This window comes from Babylonia areolata, chromosome 4, assembly GCF_041734735.1.
Source record: "Babylonia areolata isolate BAREFJ2019XMU chromosome 4, ASM4173473v1, whole genome shotgun sequence".
NCBI lineage: Eukaryota > Metazoa > Mollusca > Gastropoda > Neogastropoda > Buccinidae > Babylonia > Babylonia areolata.
The window spans coordinates 14,774,152-14,800,379 of NC_134879.1; the positions used below are offsets into that span (position 1 = coordinate 14,774,152).

Genomic DNA, 26,228 nt, shown 5'->3' on the forward strand with positions numbered 1-26,228 from the left:
GCGAACTGATCGAGTGACAGTGACTCAGCTACTCTTCGCAAAGCTTTACCAACACTCTCCTATTCTTCAACTTTCTTCACCAACACTATTTCTTCCACATTAATTTTAGTGAAATTTCTATTCTTAGAAACACTTGACTAATCTTTAGGAGTGCTATTTCGTGCATAAAAACAAACCCTCTACCAACACTCTCCTACTCTTCAACTTTCTTTACCAACACTATTTCTTCCACATATCTTTTTAGTGAAATTTCTATTCTTAGAAACACTTGACTAATCTTTAGGAGTGCTATTTCGTGCATAAAAACAAACCCTCTACCAACACTCTCCTACTCTTCAACTTTCTTTACCAACACTATTTCTTCCACATATCTTTTAGTGAAATTTCTATTCTTAGAAACACTTGACTAATCTTTAGGAGTGCTATTTCGATGCATAAAAACAAACCCTTTCCCCCCACCCAACTAACTGTATTTTGTTGTTGTGGATTTGAAAAATGTATTAAGATATTCTGTCTGACAGTAATTTGCTGGGTTTTTTTTGCTTTTTTTTGACTGTGTCAAAAATATTTATATCTTTGTTGCGGTGTGTGTGTGGTGTGTGTGTGTGTGTGTGTGTGTGTGTGAGTGTGCGCGCGCGTGTGTGCATGTGTATGGAAATGCATGTTTATTATCAGGTTTGTACATGTTTATGTATGCATTTGTTAAGTGATATAGTTTGTTTAGTAGTATGTGTTACTTGTACTATCAACTAGTTGTACACTTTCAGATTGGAAGTCTATGCATAGACATTTTCTCGAAAAATCACAAAGCTGCAAGCATACATACATGTGCGCCAAGAAAAGGAAAGCCCAAAATGTAGTCAAAATGAATTTTTGTTTCCTTTTTTTCAATAGGAAGATTAAAATGTATAGTTGTTGTTTTTTTTTGTTGTGTTAAAAACTAAATGAATCTTACTCTATTTTTGGGGAAGGAAAATCTGCAACTGATTATTTTGGTTAATACCTAAATGAATTTTCTTTTCCTTTTTTTTTTTTTTTTTTGGCAGGAAAATTAAACCTATCATTCTTTTTTTCTTTTTTTTAACCCTTTCATTGCCAGTCAATTTAGAGTGCAAAATTTCCTTGTGCTACAACCACAGAAAAGACGGTGTCTACTTTAAGAATAGCTGTGATGTGTAGAAAACTGGGCCTATCCTACCACTGAAAATTAAGAGCATTAGGTTCATAGACAACAGACCCATGATCTGGTCGCATTTCAGTGGCATGGGTGCTCTAAACTGGCTGGCTGGTGCTGAAATGTGACACTGACAGTGAAAGGGTTAAATACCTGAGCTTCAAGTGCCACCAGTTCATTTTCAAAGGCCTCGTGTCGCTTCAGGTAGGAAGACGTGGTGTTGAAGTCACGTCCCAAATCGTCAGGAATACTGGAGGACTTTTCCTGCACACCACACAGTTCACACACCGGTCACGTGGACAGACTACTTAAATATATCCTATGGAACTATCACTAAACCCTGCTACATGTTTCAAAGGGGAAAAAATGTACATGCACAAAGCCATATCGTCATCCAGAAATCCAGCAAGTGTGTGTGTGTGTGTGTGTGTGTGTGTGTGTGTGTGTGTGTGTGTGTGTGTGTGTATGTGTGTGTGTATGTGTGTGTGTGTGTGTAAAAATCGAGATAGGGGTGACACAGAGAGATAGAGAGATACACAACACTACCACACACACAGTCACAGATCATCACACACACACACACACACGCAAACACACGAACGCATGCACATACGCACACACACACACATACTGACACAGACAGGCATAATCAAAGTATTTTGTATTTGTATTTCTTTTTATCACAACAAATTTCTCTGTGTGAAATTCCGGCTGCTCTCCCCAGGGACAGCACGTCGCTACACTACAGCGCCACCCGGGTTTTTTTTGTATTTTTTCCTGCATGCAGTTTTATTTGTTTTTCCTATCGAAGTGGATTTTTCTACAGAATTTTGCTAGGAACAACCCTTTTGTTGCCGTGGGTTCTTTTACGTGGGCTAAGTGCATGCTGCACACGGGACCTCGGTTTAACGTCTCATCCGAATGACTAGCATCCAGACCACCACTCAAGGTCTAGTGGAGGGGGAGAAAATATCGGCGGCTGAGCCATGATTCGAACCAGCACACTCAGATTCTCGTGCTTCCTAGGCGGATGCGTTACCTCTTGGCCATCACTCCACAGTGTGGTGATATGTTTTGATAGTGTGTGCATGATGGTTAGAGAGTGAGTGTTTGTTCTTTAGTTTAATCACTATAAGCGATATTGAATGAGGATGAATGTCTGGTTGAGTGCATGCATGTGTGAATTATTGTGAACTGATAATACATTAATGCATCTATGATGCAAAAGATTATATAAAAAAAGGACCTGTCTCAATAAGTGTGCACCTCTAAGGACTGTCACATGAGCAAAGTAAACAAGTAGCAACCTCTCTTTATGATCCAACAACAACAACAATAATAATGACAAAAATAATAAAAATAATCACAATAATCATAATAACAATTATAATAATAACAAATAAAGCAAAATAAGCTGCTAGGATTAAAAGTGGTAATTCTTTCAAATAAATGTGCTTTTGGAGCTGCAATAAAAATTTTTTTTAAAAAATCTAATGCAAGGCTGAGGACAGGAATGTCAGACCCCTGCCGGAGTCTGCACTAGTTGGGTCACGGTTAAGTATGTGTAATTAAAAAAAAAAATCTAATGCAAGGCGAACAGAGTTCGGCAGACGTTCAACGCTGATACAACATCTGAACATGTCTGCTACTGTCTTATGCATGTCTGGTTCAACATCAAAGGCAGTGTCCACTGGTTTCTTCTACAAAGTCAAGTACTTGATTAACAACCATGTCTTGCAGAAAATGTACCTGCGTACACATACCTTATGTACAAACCATCAATACATTTTTTTCCAAATTTGAAAAAAAAAGAAGAAAAAAAAGATACACATATCTTACAGTTTTCAAAATAATGATAATAACGGATACTTGCTGAGCACTTTCCTGTCTAAGAGGGAGCTCAAAGCGCTTTACAATAAAACATTATACACCTGCACATATTCAAAGACTATGTATTACACTATCTATTTATCAATTTACGCACATGCACACACACACACACACACACACACACACTCAGACAGACACAGTCACACACACACACACACACACTCACACAGACACAGTCACACACTCACAAAGTCACACACACACACACTCACACAGACACAGTCACACACGCACACACACACACACACTCACACAGACACAGTCACACACTCACAAAGACACAGTCACACACACACACACTCACACAGACGCACACGCACACACAGACACAGTCACACACTCACAAAGACACAGTCACACACACACACACTCACACAGACACAGTCACACACTCACAAAGACACAGTCACACACACACACACACACACACACGAACACAGACACAGTCACACACGCACACACTCACACAGACACACACACACTCACACAGACACAGTCACACACACACACTCACACAGACACAGTCACACACGCACACACACACACACACTCACACAGACAGACACACGCACACTCACTTACCCACACACACACATACACTCACACACACACACACCCCTATACATTACAGTAACACCCTTATCTCCTCTCTTTCCCTGTCCTCTGTTACCTGTATCCTGGTCAGAGCATCCTCCACATCCCTGTTGAAGCGATGGATCTCCTCCGCTCCTTGCAGTTTCTGATCACGGTTGTCGATCTGCTCCAGCAAGGTGTTCCAGGCATCTCTGTGCACAGAATGCACACACCAAGTTGGGGTATATGCATACCCAAGTGAGCGACATGAATACCAACACACACACTTTATTGTCTATACTTCGGAACAGAGATTTGCTTTTTTGGCAGTAGCATGTGTCCAGCATAAAAAAACACAAACAAATAAAACAAATGAAAAATAAAAAGATAAACCTGAAGGCACCAAACAGTTCATTTGAGTCCAGTTACTCAAGGAGGTGTCACTGCATTTGAACAAATCGATGTACGCTACACCACATCTACTAAGCAGATGCCTGACCAGCAACGTAACCAAACATGCCTTTGTGAGTGAAAATAAAAATAAAAACCAAAAGGGAAATAGTTATGTACAAATACACAGATTACTGAATTCTCATGCACCTCCACTGCAGTCAACCAAATCGCATTGCGTATCTTTCCCTGCCACAGATGCAAATGCACACACACACACACACACACACACACACAAAAACAAAAAAAACCACCTCAGTTTAGGTGGTTTTGTGGGCTGTTTCAAAAGGAAGATATAAGTAATTAATATATTACATACTGATATAAGGGAATGAATGCTGTTCTGAATGAATAAAAATGTAAGTTTTGTCATATTTGGGAATTGTGTCTACCAACAGAATCCTGCTGTTGAACTGAGAAACAGCCAAAGGGTGACAAAGACAAAAAGAGTCTGCCACATACACTTACATACAGTAACAGCTGGCACTGAATGTGACTTGTTTCTATGATGGAACAACTGTTATTATTCTTTAGAATTATTCTTTCCAAAATAGGTTTTCACTTTTTTTCTTATATGACGAGCCTGAAGGCAAATTTCTGTACAATGCATGTTTCAGACATTATGATGATTTAAATGACAGACTGAATGATCGATTAATAGAGACACTGACACTGACACTGACACAGGTTTAATTGTGAAGGCCACCGGCCCATACACAAAGGGGTGGGGGATACAAAGGGGCAATTCGATCGCTCTTCACACACACACACACAAAAAGATGTGATCGATTAATAGAGAGAAAGAGTGAGTGGGTGACACAGAAACAGACATGGAGAGATTGTGGAACAGACCGAAACAGACAGGGCAGGGCTGTGGAACAGACCGAAACAGACAGGGCAGGGCTGTGGAACAGACAGAAACAGACTGAGGGGGTTGGGTGTGTGTGTGTGGGGGGGGGGGTTTGGGGGGGGGGGGACTGTGGGACGGACAGACAGAAGGGAAGGGGGAGTGAAGCGGACAGACCTCAGCTGTTCCTGCCTCTCCTGGACCTGGGCGGTGTGCGTGCCCCTGTCCTCCAGCAGGTACCCGGCCATCCGCTCACAGGCGTTGAACCGCTCCGTGCCCGCGTCCACCCCTCGCTTGAACTCGTCAAACTTGTTGCGCAGGATCTGAAACATCGCACCAGTTGCTTTTTGTGGGTCAGGCGCATTGCTTACGGGAGGCACACTGCTTACAGGATGAACAAACAAAAAATGTTAGCTATCTAACGGCTATAAATTGCACCCGTTTGACACCGTACGTTTATGCCGTCAATGGGACGGCCTAAGAACAGCTGAATGCAGGACACTGAAGCAGAGCTAAAGAGGCTAGGATCCAGCTGGAGGGATGCAGACAGGACAGCCCAGAGTTGAGTTTGGTGGAGAAATGTCACTGATGGCCCATACTCCACGGGGTCTGAGAGTCTAAGTAAGTAAGTAATCCAATGGCTATAAATTGCACCAGTTTGACACAGAAAGTTTAGGACGTCAAAATGCATGCTCACAGGGTAAACAAGATAAAGACCCCAAAAATATTACCTATTAAGTTAATAAAGGCAATTAATAAAGATTAATCTTAGTTATTTTTTCACTTTCCTTTTCTCTATCATTTTGTAACACACAACAGGTAAATCACAGATCAATGGCATTATGAACTCGACAGAAAATATCAGACCTCTGCCCTTTATATATGTGGTACATTTACAGGATGGAGAAAAAAGTAGTCCATTTTTTTTTCCATTTTTCATTCCAAAACGAATTACAGATATAATAAAAAACAAATAAATAAATAAATAAATAAATAAAACAACCATGCTTTATAGTTACTCAGAAAACATCTGATCCATGTGTTTACATGGCAAGGCTGCAGGGTGGTGGGTGGGGACCACCATGTTAGTGATATCACCTTCCTTTTCTCAGTCATTTCATCCAGAATAACAGATATTCACATTTTTCACAGCTCCAAGGGATTAAAGACAATGTATATATGGAAAACATCTCCCCAATTCCACATAATATCACAGTAATTCTCACCAACCCTATTTCAAACAAGCTCCATATGAAAAGTGATGTTCACGCAGCAAACAACAGCCCAACACTACTCCAAATGTCAACCGTTAGCTGCACACGATTTGTATTTGTATTTGTATTTCTTTTTATCACAACAGATTTCTCTGTGTGAAATTCGGGCTGCTCTCCCCAGGGAGAGCGCGTTGCTACACTACAGCGCCACCCATTTTTTAATATTTTTTCCTGCGTGCAGTTTTATTTGTTTCTCCTATCGCAGTGGATTTTTCTACAGAATTTTGCCTGGAACAACCCTTTTGTTGCCATGGGTTCTTTTACGTGCGCTAAGTGCATGCTGCACATGAGACCTCGGTTTATCATCTCATTCAAATTACTAGCGTCCAGACCACCACTCAAGGTCTAGTGGAGGAGAAGAAAATATTGGTGGTTGAGCCGTGATTCGAACCAGCGCGCTCAGATTCTCTCGCTTCCTAGGTGGACGCATTACCTCTAGACCATCACTCCACATAATGACCCAAACAAACCACACCTGCAGATGTTCATAGTCCATACCTATTCCACACTATTCCAAATGTCAGTCGTTAGCTGCACATGAAAAATCCAAACAAACCACACACCTGCAGATGTTCATAGTCCTGACCGTACTCCTCAGAGCAGGCATGAGCCATCTGCTCGTTGATCCAGTTCTCAAAGTCCTCGCTCTCTCTCATGTAGGCGTGCAGTCGCTTGGTTCTTTCCAGGTTACGTGTGCGCTCAGCGGCCAGACGCTTCAGTTTGTTCAGGTTGTCCTGCAGATTGTCCTGATGGCAAAAAGCATACAGTGAGTGCTCTGAAGATAGGCTTCTCTCTTTAAAAAAAAAAAAAAAAAAAAAAGAAAGAAAAAAACGAAAAAAACAAGATACTTAAGTCATTAAGGCCTGCACATGAGCATTGCCCTGGTGTCAAAATTTGTCACTTTAAAAACAGTTTTCATGTAACTACATATGCATGAACCGCAAGAAGAAAAGTGAACTTTTACAGTTCTACTGGATGTGCCCACGCAAAATTTGGAGGAAAAACAGATACCATTACTGTAATAGTTGACATAATTGATGCTGTTGCTATGTTACAACTGGTCCAGGCTATTTCTCTTAATGTCATCTTAAATCGTCATGATTACTACAATCATTAATGCTTAAACATTGATTGATTGAATGATTGGACAAATCTTCCTTTTAAAAAAATTTTTTTTTTATTTGTTGATGTTGTTGTTACAGGTTTGTTTTGCCTTGTTTAGTCTGTTTTTGTTTTTTTTGTTGTTTTTTTTGCTTTATCTTTCTCTCTGTAGTGGAAGATGCTACTGTTCGTTTTATATTGTTTGTTTCATACTATTCTCTGTATTATATACATGTTTTTGGAAAATTAAAAAAAAAAAAAAAATTTTAATTTAAAAAAAAAAAATATATGGAGGAAAAACAGAATACTTTCTGCTGTTTTTCCACATCAGTAAGGCATGGAAGGCTGTAAACTGCCCTGGGCTGAACGGGATATTTCTGCTCCATTGGATTAATCATCACACAAAGAAAAACACCCAGGATAAAATAAGAACATTAACAAATGTTTTGCTTTTTCACAGAGAAGCTTGTATGCGTTCTTCTGGCATGTTGTATATCACTCAACTCCATGTACTCATCACACACAGGTAACTTTGATGGTTCATAGAATCTTGAGCTATCTGCTCAGAGGAGAAGACAAGAGTCCTTTGTAGAATAGAATAGAATATGTCTTTATTACCAAGTGTACCGGGGTCACAAGGAATATTGGGGGGGATAGTACGTAACAAGATATGAACAAAAATCGAAAATCATACACAAACACAGATACAGTAGAAATTAGGATACATACAAGTGCATATCAATATAAAAACTTGTGCATACTCACACATGCACGCACTGCACACACACACACACACACGCACACAGACACACACTCTCTCTCTCTCTCTCACACACACACACACGTTTGAACAGAAGCTGCACACACACACACACACGTTTGAACAGAAGCTGCATATTACATGTGGATGGGGTTGATGACTAGATCTTCAGATAGATGGTTGTTGATTATCATCAACTTTACAGATAATTATGATGTAGAGAATGTTGCTTGCGTTTCCTGACCAAAATCCCTGGATTCTTCTTCTGCATTCGTGGGCTGCAGTTCCCACATTCACTGACATCATGTATCAGTGGGCTGTTTGTGCATGACGACTTTTACCTTGGGTACACATGACTGGTATGTACAGGATCTTTAATGTGCGCGTTTGATCTTCCGCATGTGTGTACCCACAAAGGGGGTTCAGGTTCAGGTTCTCCACCCTTAACACAGCAGTCAGTGTGACTGGGATTTAGACCCCCAGACCCTCAGACTGAAGGTTCAAAGCTTTGACCACCATGTCACATGGTCTTACGTCTGAATATATCTCCATAGGATTATTACTATGGATGGATTTTTTTTTTTTTTTAAACAACCGCTGACTTAAAAAATATTGTACACTGCGAAATCTACATGACCAAACTCGGTTACTTACAATACAATACCACATAATATCACTTTATTAGTCTCTCACCGGGTAAACCTTAGTGTCTGAGCAGAAATACAATCAAGAATCACGTCATGCTATAACAGGAACATGAAGGCATAAGCAAACACATTTTCAACACTGTATGCACAATGTTATCCTCCGTCGTTTTACCTGAGCCTTCTTCAGGGTGGCAGGGTCGGAATAGCCCAGCTTGAAGAGACGCGACGATTCCTTGGCCAGACTGTTGGTGATGCCCTGGTAGGTCTGTATGTCCGTCTCCAACACCTGGGAAAAGAGGCGGCACTTTCATCAGCAAGTTCACTTCGGTTCAGTTTTCAGGTAGGTGTCAAAGTGTTTGGACTGGTCTTCATAATGTTCCACCACATCTGTGTTATGAGTTTTTTTGTTGTTTTTTTTTTAAAGTGAATGCCTGACGTGCACATAAACGCAACACAATGGTCAGGCCATGACAGTTTACTCTACGTTCTAGGGGAAGACATGGGAAAGTTCATTTAAGTTCAGTTTTCTGGGAAGTGTCAAAGTGTTTGGACTGGTCCCTAAATGTTCCACTTCGTCTGTGTTACAATTTTTTTTTTTTTTTTAACTCTCTTCGGATGAAGGAATGCATGAGCATTCCTACATAAAATGTATTCTGATTCGGATGACGGAATGAAACAGCATTTTCAAGAAATAAAAATCCATCACTCGCTGTACATGTGATTTTGTGATTAGCCAAGCAGAGTGCGCTATTCTGGGTCACTACACAACCAAATGGTATGATTGGCCAGCCTGTCATGTGTGGCCCATCTTGCACACACACTGACAAAGTCACTGACCGGTCATCTGCTCGCATGCCAGCCTGTTAGCAAAGTGGGTTCTTCTCAAAATGTTGTGGAGCAAACAAGGCAGCAACAGCAACATTTTAGCGTTGCCGAAGTACTTGAAATGCTACAAACTGAAGGGTCGGACATTGAAGAGGTGGACAATGATGAAGAAGAAAGTGAATTAAGTGCAAAAAGTGAGCATGGGTATGGTGATTCGGGGTGAAAAATTGGCATTATTTTCTACATAATGGCAAAACTGTAAAAATAAGATGAGAAATTTGATATTTTTTTTTAAATAATAGCCCAACACATAATAAACCATGTCTGCAAGTTTCATTTTCTTACTCTGTGTTTTGTATTTTTTGTATTTTTTTTCCCCAAACCTTTACAAATGGGGGAAAAACAAGGGAGAAAACTTGTCGTCCCTAATGAGTTAAAGAAAAAAGCAAATGCCTGACCTACACATAAACCCAACACACTGGTCAAGCCTTCAGAGTTCACTCTAGGTTTTAGGGAATAGACATGGGGAAGAAGTGAAAACTACAACACTGAATGCTCAGTTCAGTTCAGTTCAGCTACTCAAAGAGGTGTCACAGTGTTCAGACAAACCCATATGTGCTACACCACATCTGCTAAGCAGATGCCTGACCAGCAGCGTAACCCCAACGCGCTTAAAACACTGAACAACATGAAATGCATGGGAATATAGTAGATCCTGTAAAATGTGTGTGCCCAAGCAGTTATTTTGGTTTTATGATTGAAAATCTCATCAAAACAGTCAGTGTTGTTTGCTGGGCATCCATCAACCCATTCCACTGTGAAAAAACAATTTTAAGTGGTATTTATGTAATGTTTGGATTCATTGTTTCTGTGTGACAGACCAGATATGCAGCCAAGTCAACAAACAGTACATACTCACAACCAAAAACAAAACAGAAGATGCTGTTTGAAAACCATTAACCATTATTTGTGCATATGCAATTCATTCTCAAGATAGGTTCTTGGCTGTATTTTACTCAACTACAGTTCCTTTGCAGCTCATGCAGAAAACAGATATTAAAAAACAAAGGTTTGTAATAAATCAAATCATGTTGGTTTTTTTATAGCCCAACCAGCCACACAGGGGCTGTTTAAGGGTTAAATACCATGGTTTGTAAGAAGCAATGTATTCATGAAAATAACTATGTAAAGAATGAAGCCATGTTACTCAGCGTTGTGCAACAATGCTCAAATCAGCAATGCACCAATGAAAATAACTATGTAAAGAATGAAGCCCATGTTAACAACTCAGCACAAGAATGCTCAAATCAGCATCTTACAAAATTCACAAAAAAAGTTAAGGACCAACTGAAAATCTGTACAGCCTTCAGCCTTCTTCTCGTGTTGCATGGTGAAATGATACTGAATTTTCGGCAAACAGCGGTGAATGCAGCCAATGCAATAAGCCCCACACATAACCAGTGTTGCTTTCTTGCACATGCCCTTCCATTCTTCTACAGTGAAGAACAACAGCTTTCAGTCATAAAGAACTGAATAACTATTTTTTTACTGAAACATAAATCTTTTAAATGGAGTTTAGATGCATTTTCAAGCTGTTCATTGTGCGCTTATGCCTGAAACAGCTGTATGAGATGACAGTGGTAGACCAAAATGCATCCTGCATAATTCAAATCGCTTATGCCTGAAACAGCTGTGTGAGATGACAGCGGTAGACCAAAATGCATCCTGCATAATTCAAATCACTTATGCCTGAAACAGCTGTGTGAGATGACAGCAGTAGACCAAAATGCATCCTGCATAATTCAAATCACGTATGCCTGAAACAGCTGTGTGAGATGACAGCGGCAGACCAAAATGCATCCTGCATAATTCAAATCACTTATGCCTGAAACAGCTGTGTGAGACGACAGCGGTAGACCAAAATGCATCCTGCATTATTCAAATCACTTATGCCTGGAACAGCTGTATGAGACAACAGTAGTAGACCAAAATGCATCCTGCATAATTCAAACCATCTCTCGAATTTTTTTTTTTAAACATTCTATGATGAAAACATATCAGCTCTTGCAAAGTGGTCCTTAACTTTTTTTGTCAAGTCTTTATTTGAATTCAAACCCATTACCTTGTTCTTGGCCAGCAGTCTGTCTGAGGCATCCTCGTCTTTACCGTAATCACTGCTGGTCACCAGCGCCATCTTGTCGTTGATCCATGCCTCCACCTCCGCCACCTCAGACAGGTACTGTCCACACACACACAACTCCGTGATTCAGGCAGCAAAAATACAGACATTCTTCTTCCTAATGTTCTAATTTTATTGGCGTGACATATGTTATGTGCATGCATACGTTGTTTGTGTGTGTGTGAGTGTGTGTGTGAATGTGTGTGTGTGTGTGTGTGTGTGTGTGTGTGTGTGTGTGTGTGCATTTTATTTATATATACGATTTATTCCCTTCAGATGTTTTTATTTATATATTGTTGTACAATACCTTGTGTGTGTGTGTGTGTGTGTGTGTGTGTGTGTGTGTGTGTGTGTGTGTGTGTGTGTGTGTGTGTGTGTGTGTGCGTGCGTGCGTGCGCGCATGTCATTTTTAGTAATCTCATACCCTTTTTTTTGTTGGATGTTTTCATTTGTTAATATTGTTGTGCAATACCCTATTGTCTTAACATGAGTATGTGTGTGTGTGGGGGGGGGGGTGAGGGGGGGGGGGTAGTATATCGTCAGCTATTGGGAATTCTTATTTGACTAGTTTTAATCTCTTCTTATGTTGCGCATGATTTTATGCCAGTGTTTACAATGAGCCTGTGATTGCACAACTTAATTTCCATGTGGATTAATAAAGTGTTTTTGATTGATTGATTGATTGATATTATCATTATCATGGGCGTTTGTATGATAGTCAGTCGTGTCTGACTATGGCCATCAGAACAGCAGAGGAGGCAACTGCTGCCCCGAATATCTGGGCTAGAATTTGATTATGGTGGAGAGTATCTTGCCCTAGTTACGTCCCTGCTCTCTCGGCCCAAGAGGGTTTTAGGACAGTCTGTGTTGGGATAATTCCCATTTACATCTAATGAGCATTTACATCTTATCCTAAAAATAAGCCCTAGACGTTTACAACTAGAAAAAATGTAAATACAAAAAAGGAAAAACTGAACACAAGATACAAAACATTATTAAATCATTTACCTCCCACCTACCCCTGCACCCACAACACACACAAGCACACACACACACGCAATTCATAGAACACAATCATAAATATACACAATCAAAAATACAACCTTCAAATTCTGAAACTCTCAAACTTACTCACTCACTGAGTCATTTTAGTCCTTACTGGAAAGGTATATGCTGCTGAGAAACATTCTCACATCTTCACTAATAAATGTACTATGTAAAAAGCTTCTTTTTTTTTCAAAACAATGCATTTTTTTCTTCTTTTTTTTTTCTTGGTCAAGTGAGATCACAAGAGAAAGAAGAAAAAAACGCCTATTAACTTAACACACATATTTGCACATGCACACCACACACACAAACTTACACACGCTACAAGTCTAGAAATATGGACTACAAACATGCAGAATCTTTGAGAACTGAAAGCAGTTGGTCTGCATGCCATCCTGTCAGATGCATGCTCATAGATTGCTAATTTCTTTTATGTTTGTTAAAATAAAACACAGAAACATTGTACACACAGAGAGAGAGAGAGAGAGAGAGAGAGAGAGAGAGAGAGAGAGAGAGAGAGAGGAAAGCACACGTATCCACACATAAATGAAACAAACAGATGCATTCACACACATACGTTCTTGCAAACACGTGCTCATACTCATCCTTTCACACAACAACCTACTCATTCACAGGTATAAACATGATCAGCACACATATAATCCACACAGCACAATCACATCCCGCCGGAGTGTGACACAAGCATGAAGATAGTTAGAATGTCAGAGGCACAGTTTCAGTTTCAGTTTCAGTAGCTCAAGGAGGCGTCACTGCGTTCGGACAAATCCATATACACTACACCACATCTGCAAAGCAGATGCCTGACCAGCAGCGTAACCCAAAGCGCTTCGTCAGGCCTTGAGAAAAAATAATAAAAAAATAAAATAAAATAAAATAAAAATAAAATTAATTAATTAATTAATTGATAAAAAAATTTAAAATAATAAAATAAGATAAAATAAATAAATACATAAAAAAGAACTACTACACACAGCACAGCTAAAGAGAATCTCCTAGAACCGTGGTTGTTGGAGGTAAGTTACTGTCGCCCTGTGTTTCCCTCGTGAATCTCTTAACCAACAGTCACATCACTTAAACCAACAATCACATCTGCACAAACACATGTAGGACAATCACAACCACGCAAGTACATAAAGTACAATCACACCCACGCAAATAGATAAAGCACAATCATACCTGCAGTTACATCCACGTAAGTACTTTAAGTACAACCACACCCACCAAAATAAATAAAACACAGCCACATCTGCAATAACAACCGCACAAGCACATAAAGTACAATCACATCCACGCAAATACATGAAGCACAAATTACACCCACAGTTACATCCGCATAGGTACATAAAGCACAAACACACCCATACAAATAAATAAAGCACAAATCACACCCGCAACCACAACCACATAAGTACACAAGTACAACTACACCCACGCAAATACATGAAGCACAATTACAACCCGCAATCACAACTGCATAAGTACATAAACTACAACCATACCTAACCAAATACATAAAGCACAAATCACACCCACAATCACATCCCCATAAGTACACAAAGCACAAACACACCCATGCAAACAAATAAAGCACAAACACACCCATGCAAACAAATAAAGCACAAACACACCCATACAAATGAATAAAGCACAAACACACCCATGCAAACAAATAAAGCACAAATCACACCCATACAAATAAATAAAGCACAAACACACCCATACAAATGAATAAAGCACAAATGACACCCATACAAATACATAAAGCACAATCACATCCGCAATCACATCCGCATAAGTACATAAAGCACAAACACACCCATACAAATAAATAAAGCACAAATCACACCCATACAAATAAATAAAGCACAAATCACACGCGCAATCACAACCACATAGGTACATAAGCACAAATCACACCCATACAAACAGATAAAGCACAAATCACATCCGTACAAACAAACAAAGCACAAATCACACCCACACCCACCTTCTGAGTCTGCAGAGAGATGTCCAGATTCTTCTTGCGGTTCTTGGACTTCTTGAGGAGGTCGTCCCAGGAGATCTGCAGCTCCTGACACTTGTCCTTGACGGCCTTGGAGTTGTGGTGCTTGTCGTTCAGCAGGCGCTCCCCTGTGGCCAGCACCCGCTCCAAGGTCGGCTGGTGACCTTGGATCTCACGGTCAAGGTCCTGAGAATGAATATTCAAATTAACAATTGAGCATATTTTATCCAGTTACCATTAGCACAACACAGTGAAAAGGTTTCTCACAGTCAAAGTCCTGAGAACACATAATTCAGATCAACGTCTTGTGAATATTTTACCAAATACAATTAGTATGACACAGTGAAAAGGTTGTTCTCTCTCAGCACTGTCATGAGATCTGTTTCACTTCCAGTAGTAAACTGGCTTCGTTTATGACACTGTTCTATTTAAACATAATCGGCAGTGTTTACTGCTCTTAGCATGCATGTGTCCAAAAGGCTTGTGCATAATAAGCAGTATGAAATGAGGCAAATTATTGTTTTGAAACTTCCATTCTTGGTTAATGCTAAGATAAGGCATTGTTCCTCTTAATGCACACTTACCTATTAACCAAGCTAACATTTCATGTATCATGGAAAACATGAGCAACAAACATTATCTGTAGAAAAAAAAATAAATAAAATAAACAGTTTAGTTACTTTAACTAGGTGTAAAATTGACTTTACACAGTCACCTACCCCCAAATACCCCCTTCCACTTCTGCCTTACCTGGCCAATTCACAACATAACATTACACAATGACGAAACATTATATACAATACACACTGACCGAAACGTGCGGTTTCTTGTGCAGCTTCTGTGCGTCAATGAGGTTCTTGCCAACATAACCTTACATAACACACAATGACTAAACATTTCTATAATAACACACTGACCAAAACATCCAGGTATTAAGTGACCTCACCTGCGCTTTCTCGTGCAGCTTCTGTGCGTCAATGAGGTTCTTGCCAACATAACCTTACATAACAACACACAATGACTAAACATTTCTATAACACACTGACCGAAACAACCAGGTACTAAGTGACCTCACCTGCGCTTTCTCGTGCAGCTTCTGTGCGTCAATGAGGTTCTTGCCAACATAACCTTACATAACACACAATGACTAAACATTTCTATAATAACACACTGACCAAAACAACCAGGTAAGTGACCTCACCTGCCGTTTCTCGTGCAGCTTCTGTGCGTCAATGAGGTTCTTGCCAACATAACCTTACATAACACACAATGACTAAACATTTCTATGATAACACACTGACCAAAACAACCAGGTATTAAGTGATCTCACCTGGTGTTTTTTGTGCAGCTTCTGAGCGTCGATGAGGTTCTTGCCGTAGTCAGTGGACGCGGCGGCAGGCAGGTAGTCTTTGATCCACTGCAGCTCCGAGTCAGCATCGAAGGCAAACTGGTGCCACTGCAGTGACTCCTGCAGTCGGGCCTTGCGGTCGGCCACTGCTGGCTTCAGCCGCTCAAATCTGTCACCATCCACAGGTTGCGTTGTTTTGCATTGTATTGTATTGTACTGCATTGTGTTGCACTGCATTGCATTGTTTTGTATTGCATTGTACTGTATTGTACTGTACTGTATTGTATGACCTTTTTTTTTATTGTATTGTATTGTATTGGACTATATTGTACTGTATTGTATTCTATTGTATTGTTTTGCATTACTTTTTGTTACAACAGATTTCCCTGTGAAATTTGGGCTGCTCTCCCCCAAGGGAGCATGTCGCTACACTGAGAGTGCCATCTATTACAATTTTTTTTTTTTTTTTTTTTTTTTTTAACTGCCCACTATTTTATTTGCTTTCCTATCAAAGTTGATTTTTTATCTACAGAATTTTGCCAGGGACTACCCTTTTGTTGCCATGGGTTCTTTTATGTGTGCTAAATACATTCTGCACATGGGACTTTGTTTTATCATCTCATCCGAATGACTAGTGTCCAGATTACCATTAAAGGCCTAGTGGAGGGGGAGAAAACACTGGCGACTGTGGGATTCGAACCAGTGTGCTCAGATTCTCTCGCTTCCTAGGCAGACGGTTACCGCTAGGCCAACTGTGTAATGCACTGAGTGCTGTTATACTGTATTGTATTGTAATTGTATTGTATTGTATTGCTAAGCATTGAGTTGTGATGTATTGTATGCAATGTACTGAGTTGTGCTGTACTGTCTTACTGCATTGTATTCAGCTGTGTTGTGTTGCACTGCTCTTTATTTTGTGCTGTGCTGTGCTGTGCTGTGCTGTGCTATATTGTGATGCATTGCCTTATCTTCCTCATCAAAGAATTTTCAATATTAAAATCAGGCTGTTCTTACATGCATGAAGTATAATTAATGTTTAAAAAAAAGGGGGTCGGGATATTTAGTTTCACTGAACAAGAAAGTATAGTGTTTGATTTTATCTTCCGTGAAATGAGGAAAGGATTTCCGTTTAACACTCCCTCAAAGTAAGATAAAAAAAAAAAAGTGTTTTTTTTAATTTATGACTGAATTACTATTGTCTTATTTGTTTGCCACAGGGAAGCTGATAATAAACAACATAACAAAATCAAGATAACCTCTTGTTGAAGTCATAATTAGACTACCAACTGGATCATCACTATCTTATTTGTTGACCACAATCTATATATATATATGATAGTCAGTCGTGTCCGACTATGACGATCAGAACGGCAGAGGAGGCAACTGCTGTTCCGACTATCTGGGCCAGAATTTGATTATAGTGGAGAGTGTCTTGCCCAAGTACATCCCCACTCTCTTGACCAAGAGGGTTTTAGGACAGTCGGCGTTGGGATGGTTCCCAAAGGCCAACTAGCCCACAAGGCTGCAGCACTAAGAGCCAGTGTAATTTTGCCTCCTAGTTTGAGAGTCATAGTCCTTCACAAAAGGCTAAGCTGCAAATGGTTTCCCACTGACTGGAGAAACCATTGATAATACAGCTCTCACTTTGCTGTTGGCCCAAATGTAAACTTATGTCAATCTGTGATATAAGCCAAGTGTTGACCACAATCAGGCTTATAATAAAAACAACAGCAACAAAAACAAGACCAACCTCTTGTTGAAGTGCAGTTAGATTTATAATTAGAACAATGATAATCAAAACAATAACAGCAACGACAAAAGCAAAACCAACCTATTGCGGAAGACATGGTTATACTTGTGACTGGATAATTATCATCTCATTGTTCGCAAAAATCAAACTGATTAACAAACAAAAAAACACAAAACAAAACAAAAAATCAAGACCAACCTCTTGTTGAAGTCCTCCACAGCAGACAGGATACCAGCGGAGTTGAAGTGTCCGGCGCTGGCCATCTCCTGACCCTGGCTGACGATGGACTTGATGGTGTTGGCCAGGGACCCCAGGTCCATCTCCAGGTTCTGGTGTTTCTTCAGCAGCTCCTTCACCCCGCGCAGGTCAGACCCCAGGTCGGGGTTCGCCACCGACTTCTCCATCTCGTCCAGCTTGTTCTGAGCATCAGAGAGGTATCGTTTGTGTGTTTGACTCACTTGTGTAAACAAAGTGAGTCTATGTTTTAACCTGGTGTTCGGTTGTCTGTGTGTGTGTGTGTGTCTGTGTGTCCGTGGTAATCTTTAACATTGACATTTTCTCTGCAAATACTTTGTCAGTTGACACCAAATTAGGCATAAAAATAGGAAAAATTCAGTTCTTTCCAGTCATCTTGTTTAAAACAATATTGCACCTCTGGGATGGGCACAAAAAAAATAAAAAAAGAAGCCTAATTATATGCAAACTGCATTGACTGTTATATTTATATTTTTTGTATTCTCTAAACTTGGCACTTTGACCTCTTATTCTGACACAACAACAAGAGGAGTCATTATTATCATTTTCTGTTCAAACAGGAACTTCTTTTGCTAAGCATGGAAGTTTTATTTATTTTGCAAACGTTTTTGGTGCAGATAGTAAAAAAGGGAAATTACTCTGTAATTAATGCTAGGGGAGTTAATTCGCTTTAAACTGATCTTTCTCATCTTAAACATTACATTTTGAAATTATACTCAATACATAAAAAGCTTGGATTTTTCTTTTTTAAGTGTATCACAAGTGAGTCTTGAAGGCCTTGCCTCTCTTGTTTGTTTTTCTCTCTCATGAAAGTGTTTCCAGTTCAAGTAATATAATGACTGGGGGTTCTGGCTCACCTCGATTCAAGCCTCAAAAATTGTCCTCGGACCAAGAACAATTCTGGAGGCTTAAAACAGACGTGAGCCAGAATCCCCAGTCCTTATACTACTAGTTATGAATTTGAAAAAAAAAAAAGAAATCTTATATTGTTATCAGACAACTTTTGGCAATTAATTTTGCTAATCAGTGAGTTTGATTCAATGAAAATATCAAACACAGTCAACAACTTATCAACATTTACTGATGGGTAAAATATTGCACACACATATACACAAACACACACACACACACACCTGAGCATCATCCAGAGCTCTGTTCAACATCTGTTGCTGCGACGCCTGACGCAGTTTGTTGCCCTTGTCTTCGGCCTTAGAGGCCAGGTCCTCCCACTGCCGGTTGAGGTCGTCCAGGATGCCTCTGATCTCATTCGATGATGGGTGCTTCTCCTCCATCAGTGCCTTGCCTGTCTGATGATTACACACCTCAGTCCATTAGTCAGTTATATGATTCAGTCTTTCTTTTTCTTTTTTTTTTTAAAACCTACTTCTTAAGAACAGAAAATGGTTGTGCAACATATACGTCAGTCCAATGGTCGATTATACAATTCAGTCTTTCAATGCGTTTTTCTCTTTCCTTCTTTTTTTTTTTTACCACCTGGTTGTCAAAACAAGGAATACAATTTTTGCCATAGTGACTATAGATTACAGAGGTGACGTAATCGCATCAATGATGATGACCATGAGGGAATCAAAACATCTCAACAAGAACAACTGGATTAAGGGTGGAAGTGTCAGCAGTTACTTACTGACATCTTTGCGTCGTTTGTTGTTGGCACGTAAGCAAGAACAACTGGATTAAAGGTTGGAGTGTCAGCAGTTACTTTGTTGAGGTCTTTGAGTCTGTTGTTGGCATGTAAGCCAGAACAAGTGGATTAAGGATCAGAGTGTCAGCAGTTACTTCGTTGAGGTCTTTTGAGTCAAGGTGACCAGGAAGAAATCAGAACACGACAAACAAGAACAAGTGGATTACGGGTGGGAGTGTTTAGCAGCTACCTTGTTGAGGTCTTTGAGTCGGTCATTGTTGGCCCGGAGCTCCGCCTCAAAGGCCTGGTGTTTCTGCAGTTTGGCCGGGATGTTGGTGAGGTCTCTGTATGACTCGTCTGTTGCTGTCTTGTACTTCTCCTTCATCCAATCTGACAGCTGTCACCACACAATCAGACATAATGAGTGAGACTAATAATAATACATAATTACAGTGGTACATTTTATATGGCAGTTTCAAACCTCTCAAAGCGTTTTACAGTAACATGTCAATCATACACACTGCACATAAGCACACGCACGCATGCACATTTCAAAAGTTCTTTTGAATGTGTTATTAACAATCCCAATGTGTTATTTGTTATTGCAGAAGGTTTGCTGCGTAGTCCTATAGGACATTTGTTATAGTTGTTATAGTTGTTTGATGCTGGCGTTTATAACGTTTCCATTTTCCATAGTGTTGTCTCTCCCTATCCACCCTCCACACATACACACATTTTTACCCCTCCCCCTCCCACAACCCCTACCCCCACGTGTTTTTTTTCTTCGTTTTTTGTTTTCGTCTAATATCACTTCAAGTGAAAAGACGTTAAACTGAAGACAACAACAACGCATGCACATACAGATGCACACATACACACATGCTCTGAATGACTGAAAAAGGCAGTGAATTACACATTTGTACAAATGAACAACTAAAAGCTCTGCTGCTGTGATTCTCTCTGTGCAGTCAGAGGTATTGATTGTTGATGAAGTTACTCAAGGTGTTGGATTTCTTTTTTAACCACTCTTCACATCACTCACCACATAAACCCTGAATTATTCTCAGAATAATACTATCATGTGCAAACTGAATCATACTTGATTTAATTCTATACAAGAGAAAAGTGAAAGAAAAAAAACCTACGCACATACAAATCACAAGCTACCTTATGAATGTGAAATCTTCACTGTTTAAAACTTTTGAACATATAAAATATAAGCATACCGTTTGCACACAATGATTATCTGAATAAAACCTCAACATAAATATGAATCAAAGAACTGATGAGCCAAGGATGACATGACGACGTGCTGATTAAGCCATCATCAGCAGACATCATCTGTGGACACGCATATGGCTTCAGAGCCCAAAGTCCTTGCAATGGTTGATAAATGATACACCGAGACATGGATAGAAAAGGAGACAGACAGACAGACTGACAGCCAGACACAAATCCCCCTGTCAGTTAAATTCCTCACAAATAAAAAACATGCGCTGGGTCAGCCAGAATTGTACACACCTCTGAGGAGTCTCTCTTGAACTCCTGGAAGGCAAGGGAGGCAGCCAGCGTTCCCTGGCGGCTCTCCGCCTTGTCCCTGGCCTTCTGACGGTGCGCCATCACTTCACGCCGCCGCTTGTCAATGCTGCACAGTGACCATATTGTTACGTGTGTGTGGGTGGGGTGTGTGTGTGGAGGAGGGCGAGGGGGCGCAAGGAGGATGGTGGAGTGATGGTGGTGGTGTTGGTGTTGGTTGTGGTGTCGGAGAGTGTGTGTGTGTGTGAGAGAGAGAGAGAGAGTTGGGAGAGGTGTGTGTGTTGTGACTGCTGTTTTACAGAAAGAGAGAGAGTGAGAGAGAGAGAGAGAGAGAGGTGGGAGAGGTGTGTGTGTTGTGACTGCTGTTTTACAGAAAGAGAGAGAGAGGAGGAGGAGAGGTGGGAAAGGTGTGAGGTGTGTGTGTGTGTATGCTGTGAATGCTGTTATGCCATGAAAAAAAAAAAGCATTTCTCACAAGTTTGTGTCGTTAATATTTTTCATACCCTGCGCCTTCTTCGTAAATGGCTGAGGGCCAAAAGGTAAACACAATATAAATGCACATCATTATTACTATTAGTAATAGTGTAGTAGCAGATCACCTCAGCTTTACTTTTGTACTTCTGTACACTCCAACAACAGACAGTTAAAGCATAGTATTCTCGCTAAAAGCCCAGCCAACGGCACAGGGCCATATCACAGCAGAAAACATTTTGGTCAAAAACACATTCAAACAGTTATTAACACTCAAAGACGCACTGACTACAGACAACAGACGGTTGTGAACAGGCACACTGACAATGGTCTTAACTCAATGTTTCACCAAGAAAAGTCACCGTCACTCCGCAAGACACGCAGTAAATGACTTAACAGTTCACTGTGCGGGAAGAAACTGGTCAAAAATGCAAACACTGTAATGATGACAGTGTACAGCTGTTTTATACACCGCCTTTCTTTTCTTTCTTTTTGGGACACGTAAAGATGTGCAAAAAAAAAAGAAAAAAAAGAGTTCTGAGCACACACACACACACACACACGCGCGCGCGCGCGCGCACGCACGCACACACACACACACACACACACACACGCACACACACACATTCTTTGTGTGACTGTGTCATGTTAAAAACCTGCTGGGATTTGAGGGCAAATAAAACCCGACTTGACTCTTCACACCAGTTTCAGTTTCTCAGGAGGCGTCACTGCGTTCAGACAAATCCATATACGTTACACCACATCTGTAAGGCAGATGCCTGACCAGCAGCATAACCCAAAGCACTTTGTCAGGCCTTGAGTGCATGCAAAATAATTTGTGTACCTATCAGAGTGAATTTCTTCGCCAGAATTTTTGCCAGAGGACAACACTCTCGTTGCCATGGGTTCTCTTTCAGTGCGCCAAGTGCATGCTGCACAAAAGACCTTGGTTTATTTGTCTCATCTGAACGACTAGACGCTCAGTTCGATTTTCCAGTCAAACTTGGGAGAAAGGGCGAGAGCCGGGTTTGAACCCAGACCCTCACAGACTCTGTACTGGCAGATGAGCATCTCAACCATTCTGCCACCTTGCTCTCACACCAACACTGGGGAGAACCGGTTACCCACCGGTCAGCATCAGGATGACCCTCAGCGATGAGACGGTCAGCCAGGTCGTTGAGCGCCTTCATCTTGTCATCCTGGGCCTGCAGCTTGCCGTTGAAGTCCTCATGGCGACGCAACAACCCCTCCACATCGTCCACGGTGCTCTGAAAACAGTGCACCACCCTCACTTCAAAACTACGCCTGCGGGTTTTTTTTTTTTTTGTTTGTTTTTTGTTTTCTTAATGCTCTCCTACTTAATTAAATCCCACTTTAAACTACGTTCATAGTACACCATCCTCACTTCAAAACTACCCCCTGTGGGTTTTGTTTGTTTTCTTGATGCTCTCCTACTTAATCAAATCCCACTTTAAACTGCCTTCCTCAATTAAAAAAAACAAACCAACCAACAAACATTAAAGACTCCTACTTGACCCCATTTCCACTGTTATCAAAACATTGCGGGAATTACATTTTGAAACCGCCTTCCAGAATAAAAAGTAAAGCAACATTCATATTTCAAACAGCCTTCCTGAAATTAAAAAAAGTTATTCATTTTTCAATGCACACTGCTTTCCTGGATCCTGAACTTGAGAAAATCTATCCAATACGTGAAGCTAATTTCACTGTTCTTAAAATGATGCTTACTTGTTTAAAACTATCCCCCCCCCCCTCCCGAACACCAAATAAGGTAGCAATCTCATTTTCAACACACCTTGAACTAAAAAAAAGAAAAAAGAAAAAAAAAAAAGGTGTCATTGTCATTTGAAACCACCCTCCAAAGTGAAAATATTACAGCATTCACATTCCAAGCTGGCTCTCTGAACTTGAAAGTGCAACATTCCTATCTGAAATCCCTTTTCCTAAATTCAATATGATTAATATTCAGATCTAATTTGTAAAAATCATACTGGGTTACTTTTAAGTACATTTGTACAATATAAACATATATAATTCGTTTATCCACATTCTCACCAGGAAAACATCAAGTATCTGTACTCTTTTGTACATTCTCGATTACAAAATGACAGGAAACTACGGCTAACATCAATCTGTTGTATGCAGTAAGTGAATAACTATGAAACCAGTGCAGATTGTACACACAATGTGAAACAAACATACAACAAGACACGGAGAAAGAGAAGCAAAAGAAGAAAGACCGGGGTGGACAAAGAAGAAAAACACATGCACGGCCAGCCAAACACTGACAAAGAGACAAAGAAACTTAAAACGGTGGGAAAGTTTGTTTGGTTTTGGTGCCAGAAGAAACTGATTCAACCCAACATAAAGTGTGCAGGATATCTAAAAGAGAGGCAACAGTACATAAAGTGGAATATCAGTCAATTTGAAAAAAAAATAAAGTTAAACAAAAACATCCTATCAAATAAGAATGTTCAATCTATGATATGAAAATAATACAAAAGCATGCACGCAAACTAATGCCCTAAAATCTTGCTAAAATGTTGCAGGTATTCTTCTCCAAAGAACAAAAAATAAACGCAAACATTCAAGCAAAGTGAACAAAAACAGAGAGAAACAAATAAAAGAGACGGAGAAAGACAACACAGAATTCAACTCATGCTTCTTGCTGTATTACTTCAGAACCAAACAAATCATAATCCATAATGCACAATGGCAAAAAAAAACAAAACAAACGTAGTCCTTGGCAATGTTTGAGTGGAAACTAAAAAAAAATTAAAAAAAGAAGAAAAAATTCACCACTATCCCCACTTTCAAATCAACCAGAGACAGTGCTATCCACCCTCCTTTTTTTTTCAATTGTTCATGGATGAGAGAAAGGAAAATGTCTTTGACCGTTAATGGCTCACGCCATAGGTCAAGGCGAAAAGTGCGTTACCCTATCGCTCAAAGGCTCAGTATTGCTCAGAAGCTCTGAAATCAGATCCTCTATCGACAGCTGCAAAGACAAAGAGGTCTTGACATGCAGGCAATTACTTTATGAAGAGGACTCTGTGCTTCCAGATTTTTTTCTGGCGTAAGTCTCTATCTTACGGACACTCTCTGCAGCTATTATACAGGCAGTCTCTGAGCTGGTTAACCCCTTAACTGCTGCTGATGAGTTAGGCTTTCACACACAGACAGCCACATACATGTAAGACACAGGTTACATATCAAGGATGTCAGTCACCATTTTTGAATTGGACTTCTTCCTTTTAGCATAGCATTACTTTGTTCAGCAAATGAACTGTGATCTTTGTAGTTGCATATTTTGTGAAGAGAGAGACAGAGAGAGAGAGGGGATGAGAGAGAGTGTATGTGTGCGTGTGTGTGGTGGTGTGTGTGTGTGTGTGTGTGTGTGTGTGTGAAGATGTGCAATGCGGTTTGGCTGACTGAAATGGAGAGGCACGTAAATTTCAGTAATCTGTATATTTGTATATAGCTATTTCCATTTGGTGCCATTTACTTTAATTTATCTTTTTTTATTTTCTATTCATTTTATTTGTTTGTTGTTTTCTTCTCATGCTGGACATGTGCTGCTGCCAAAAAGAAAATCTCTGTACCAAAGTATAGACAATAATGTTTGTGTATTGTATTGTATTGTACTGTAAAATCAAATCAAATCAATCACTTCAAGAGTACATGATAAGTACAACTGCAAAACGCATGCCGCACTGATCTCATTTCACCAAGGTTCAGCAGTCAAGGGGTTAATTCAATCTGTCATACAGACTGGGGACAGAATAGGGTTCAGCAGTCAAGGGGTTAATTCAATCTGTCATACAGACTGGGGACAGAATGGGGTTCAGCAGTCAAGGGGTTAATTCAATCTGTCATACAGACTGGGGACAGAATGGGGTTCAGCAGTCAAGGGGTTAATTCAATCTGTCAAACAGACTGGGGACAGAATAGGGTTCAGCAGTCAAGGGGTTAATTCAATCTGTCATACAAACTGGGGACAGAATGGGGTTCAGCAGTTAAGGGGTTAATTCAATCTGTCATACAGACTGGGGACAGAATAGGGTTCAGCAGTCAAGGGGTTAATTCAATCTGTCACACAGACTGGGGACAGAATGGGGTTCAGCAGTCAAGGGGTTAATTCAATCTGTCATACAGACTGGGGACAGAATGGGGTTCAGCAGTCAAGGGGTTAATTCAATCTGTCATACAGACTGGGGACAGAATAGGGGGCAGAAGGGGAGAACAGAGAGAGAGGAAGAGAGACAGAGAGAGAAAGAGAGACGGAGAGGGTGTGGCGACAGACAGAGAGAGAGAGAAAGTGTGAGTGTGAAAGGAGAAGAGAGAGTGAGGTAAGATGGATGGATGACACACAGACAGACAGAGAGAGAGAGTGAGAGAGAGAGAGAGAGAGAGAG

The 26,228-nt window shown here is 40.3% G+C and overlaps 1 protein-coding gene across 1 annotated transcript in view; it reads right to left on the minus strand.

Annotated features, from left to right (window-relative positions):
* LOC143280888 (spectrin beta chain, non-erythrocytic 5-like) overlaps positions 1–26,228 on the minus strand; it is a 355,560-nt gene that overhangs the window by 91,519 nt on the left and 237,813 nt on the right. The window contains exons 34-46 of the mRNA XM_076585640.1: positions 22,921–23,060; positions 21,307–21,430; positions 20,036–20,182; positions 19,277–19,450; positions 18,087–18,307; positions 16,121–16,307; positions 14,776–14,976; positions 11,664–11,780; positions 8,889–9,002; positions 6,772–6,954; positions 5,112–5,257; positions 3,735–3,849; positions 1,328–1,438 (exon numbers count right to left, since the gene is read on the minus strand). Of these exons, the coding sequence (XP_076441755.1) occupies positions 1,328–1,438; positions 3,735–3,849; positions 5,112–5,257; positions 6,772–6,954; positions 8,889–9,002; positions 11,664–11,780; positions 14,776–14,976; positions 16,121–16,307; positions 18,087–18,307; positions 19,277–19,450; positions 20,036–20,182; positions 21,307–21,430; positions 22,921–23,060 (1,980 nt within the window). The remainder of the gene's footprint in view (positions 1–1,327; positions 1,439–3,734; positions 3,850–5,111; positions 5,258–6,771; positions 6,955–8,888; positions 9,003–11,663; positions 11,781–14,775; positions 14,977–16,120; positions 16,308–18,086; positions 18,308–19,276; positions 19,451–20,035; positions 20,183–21,306; positions 21,431–22,920; positions 23,061–26,228) is intronic.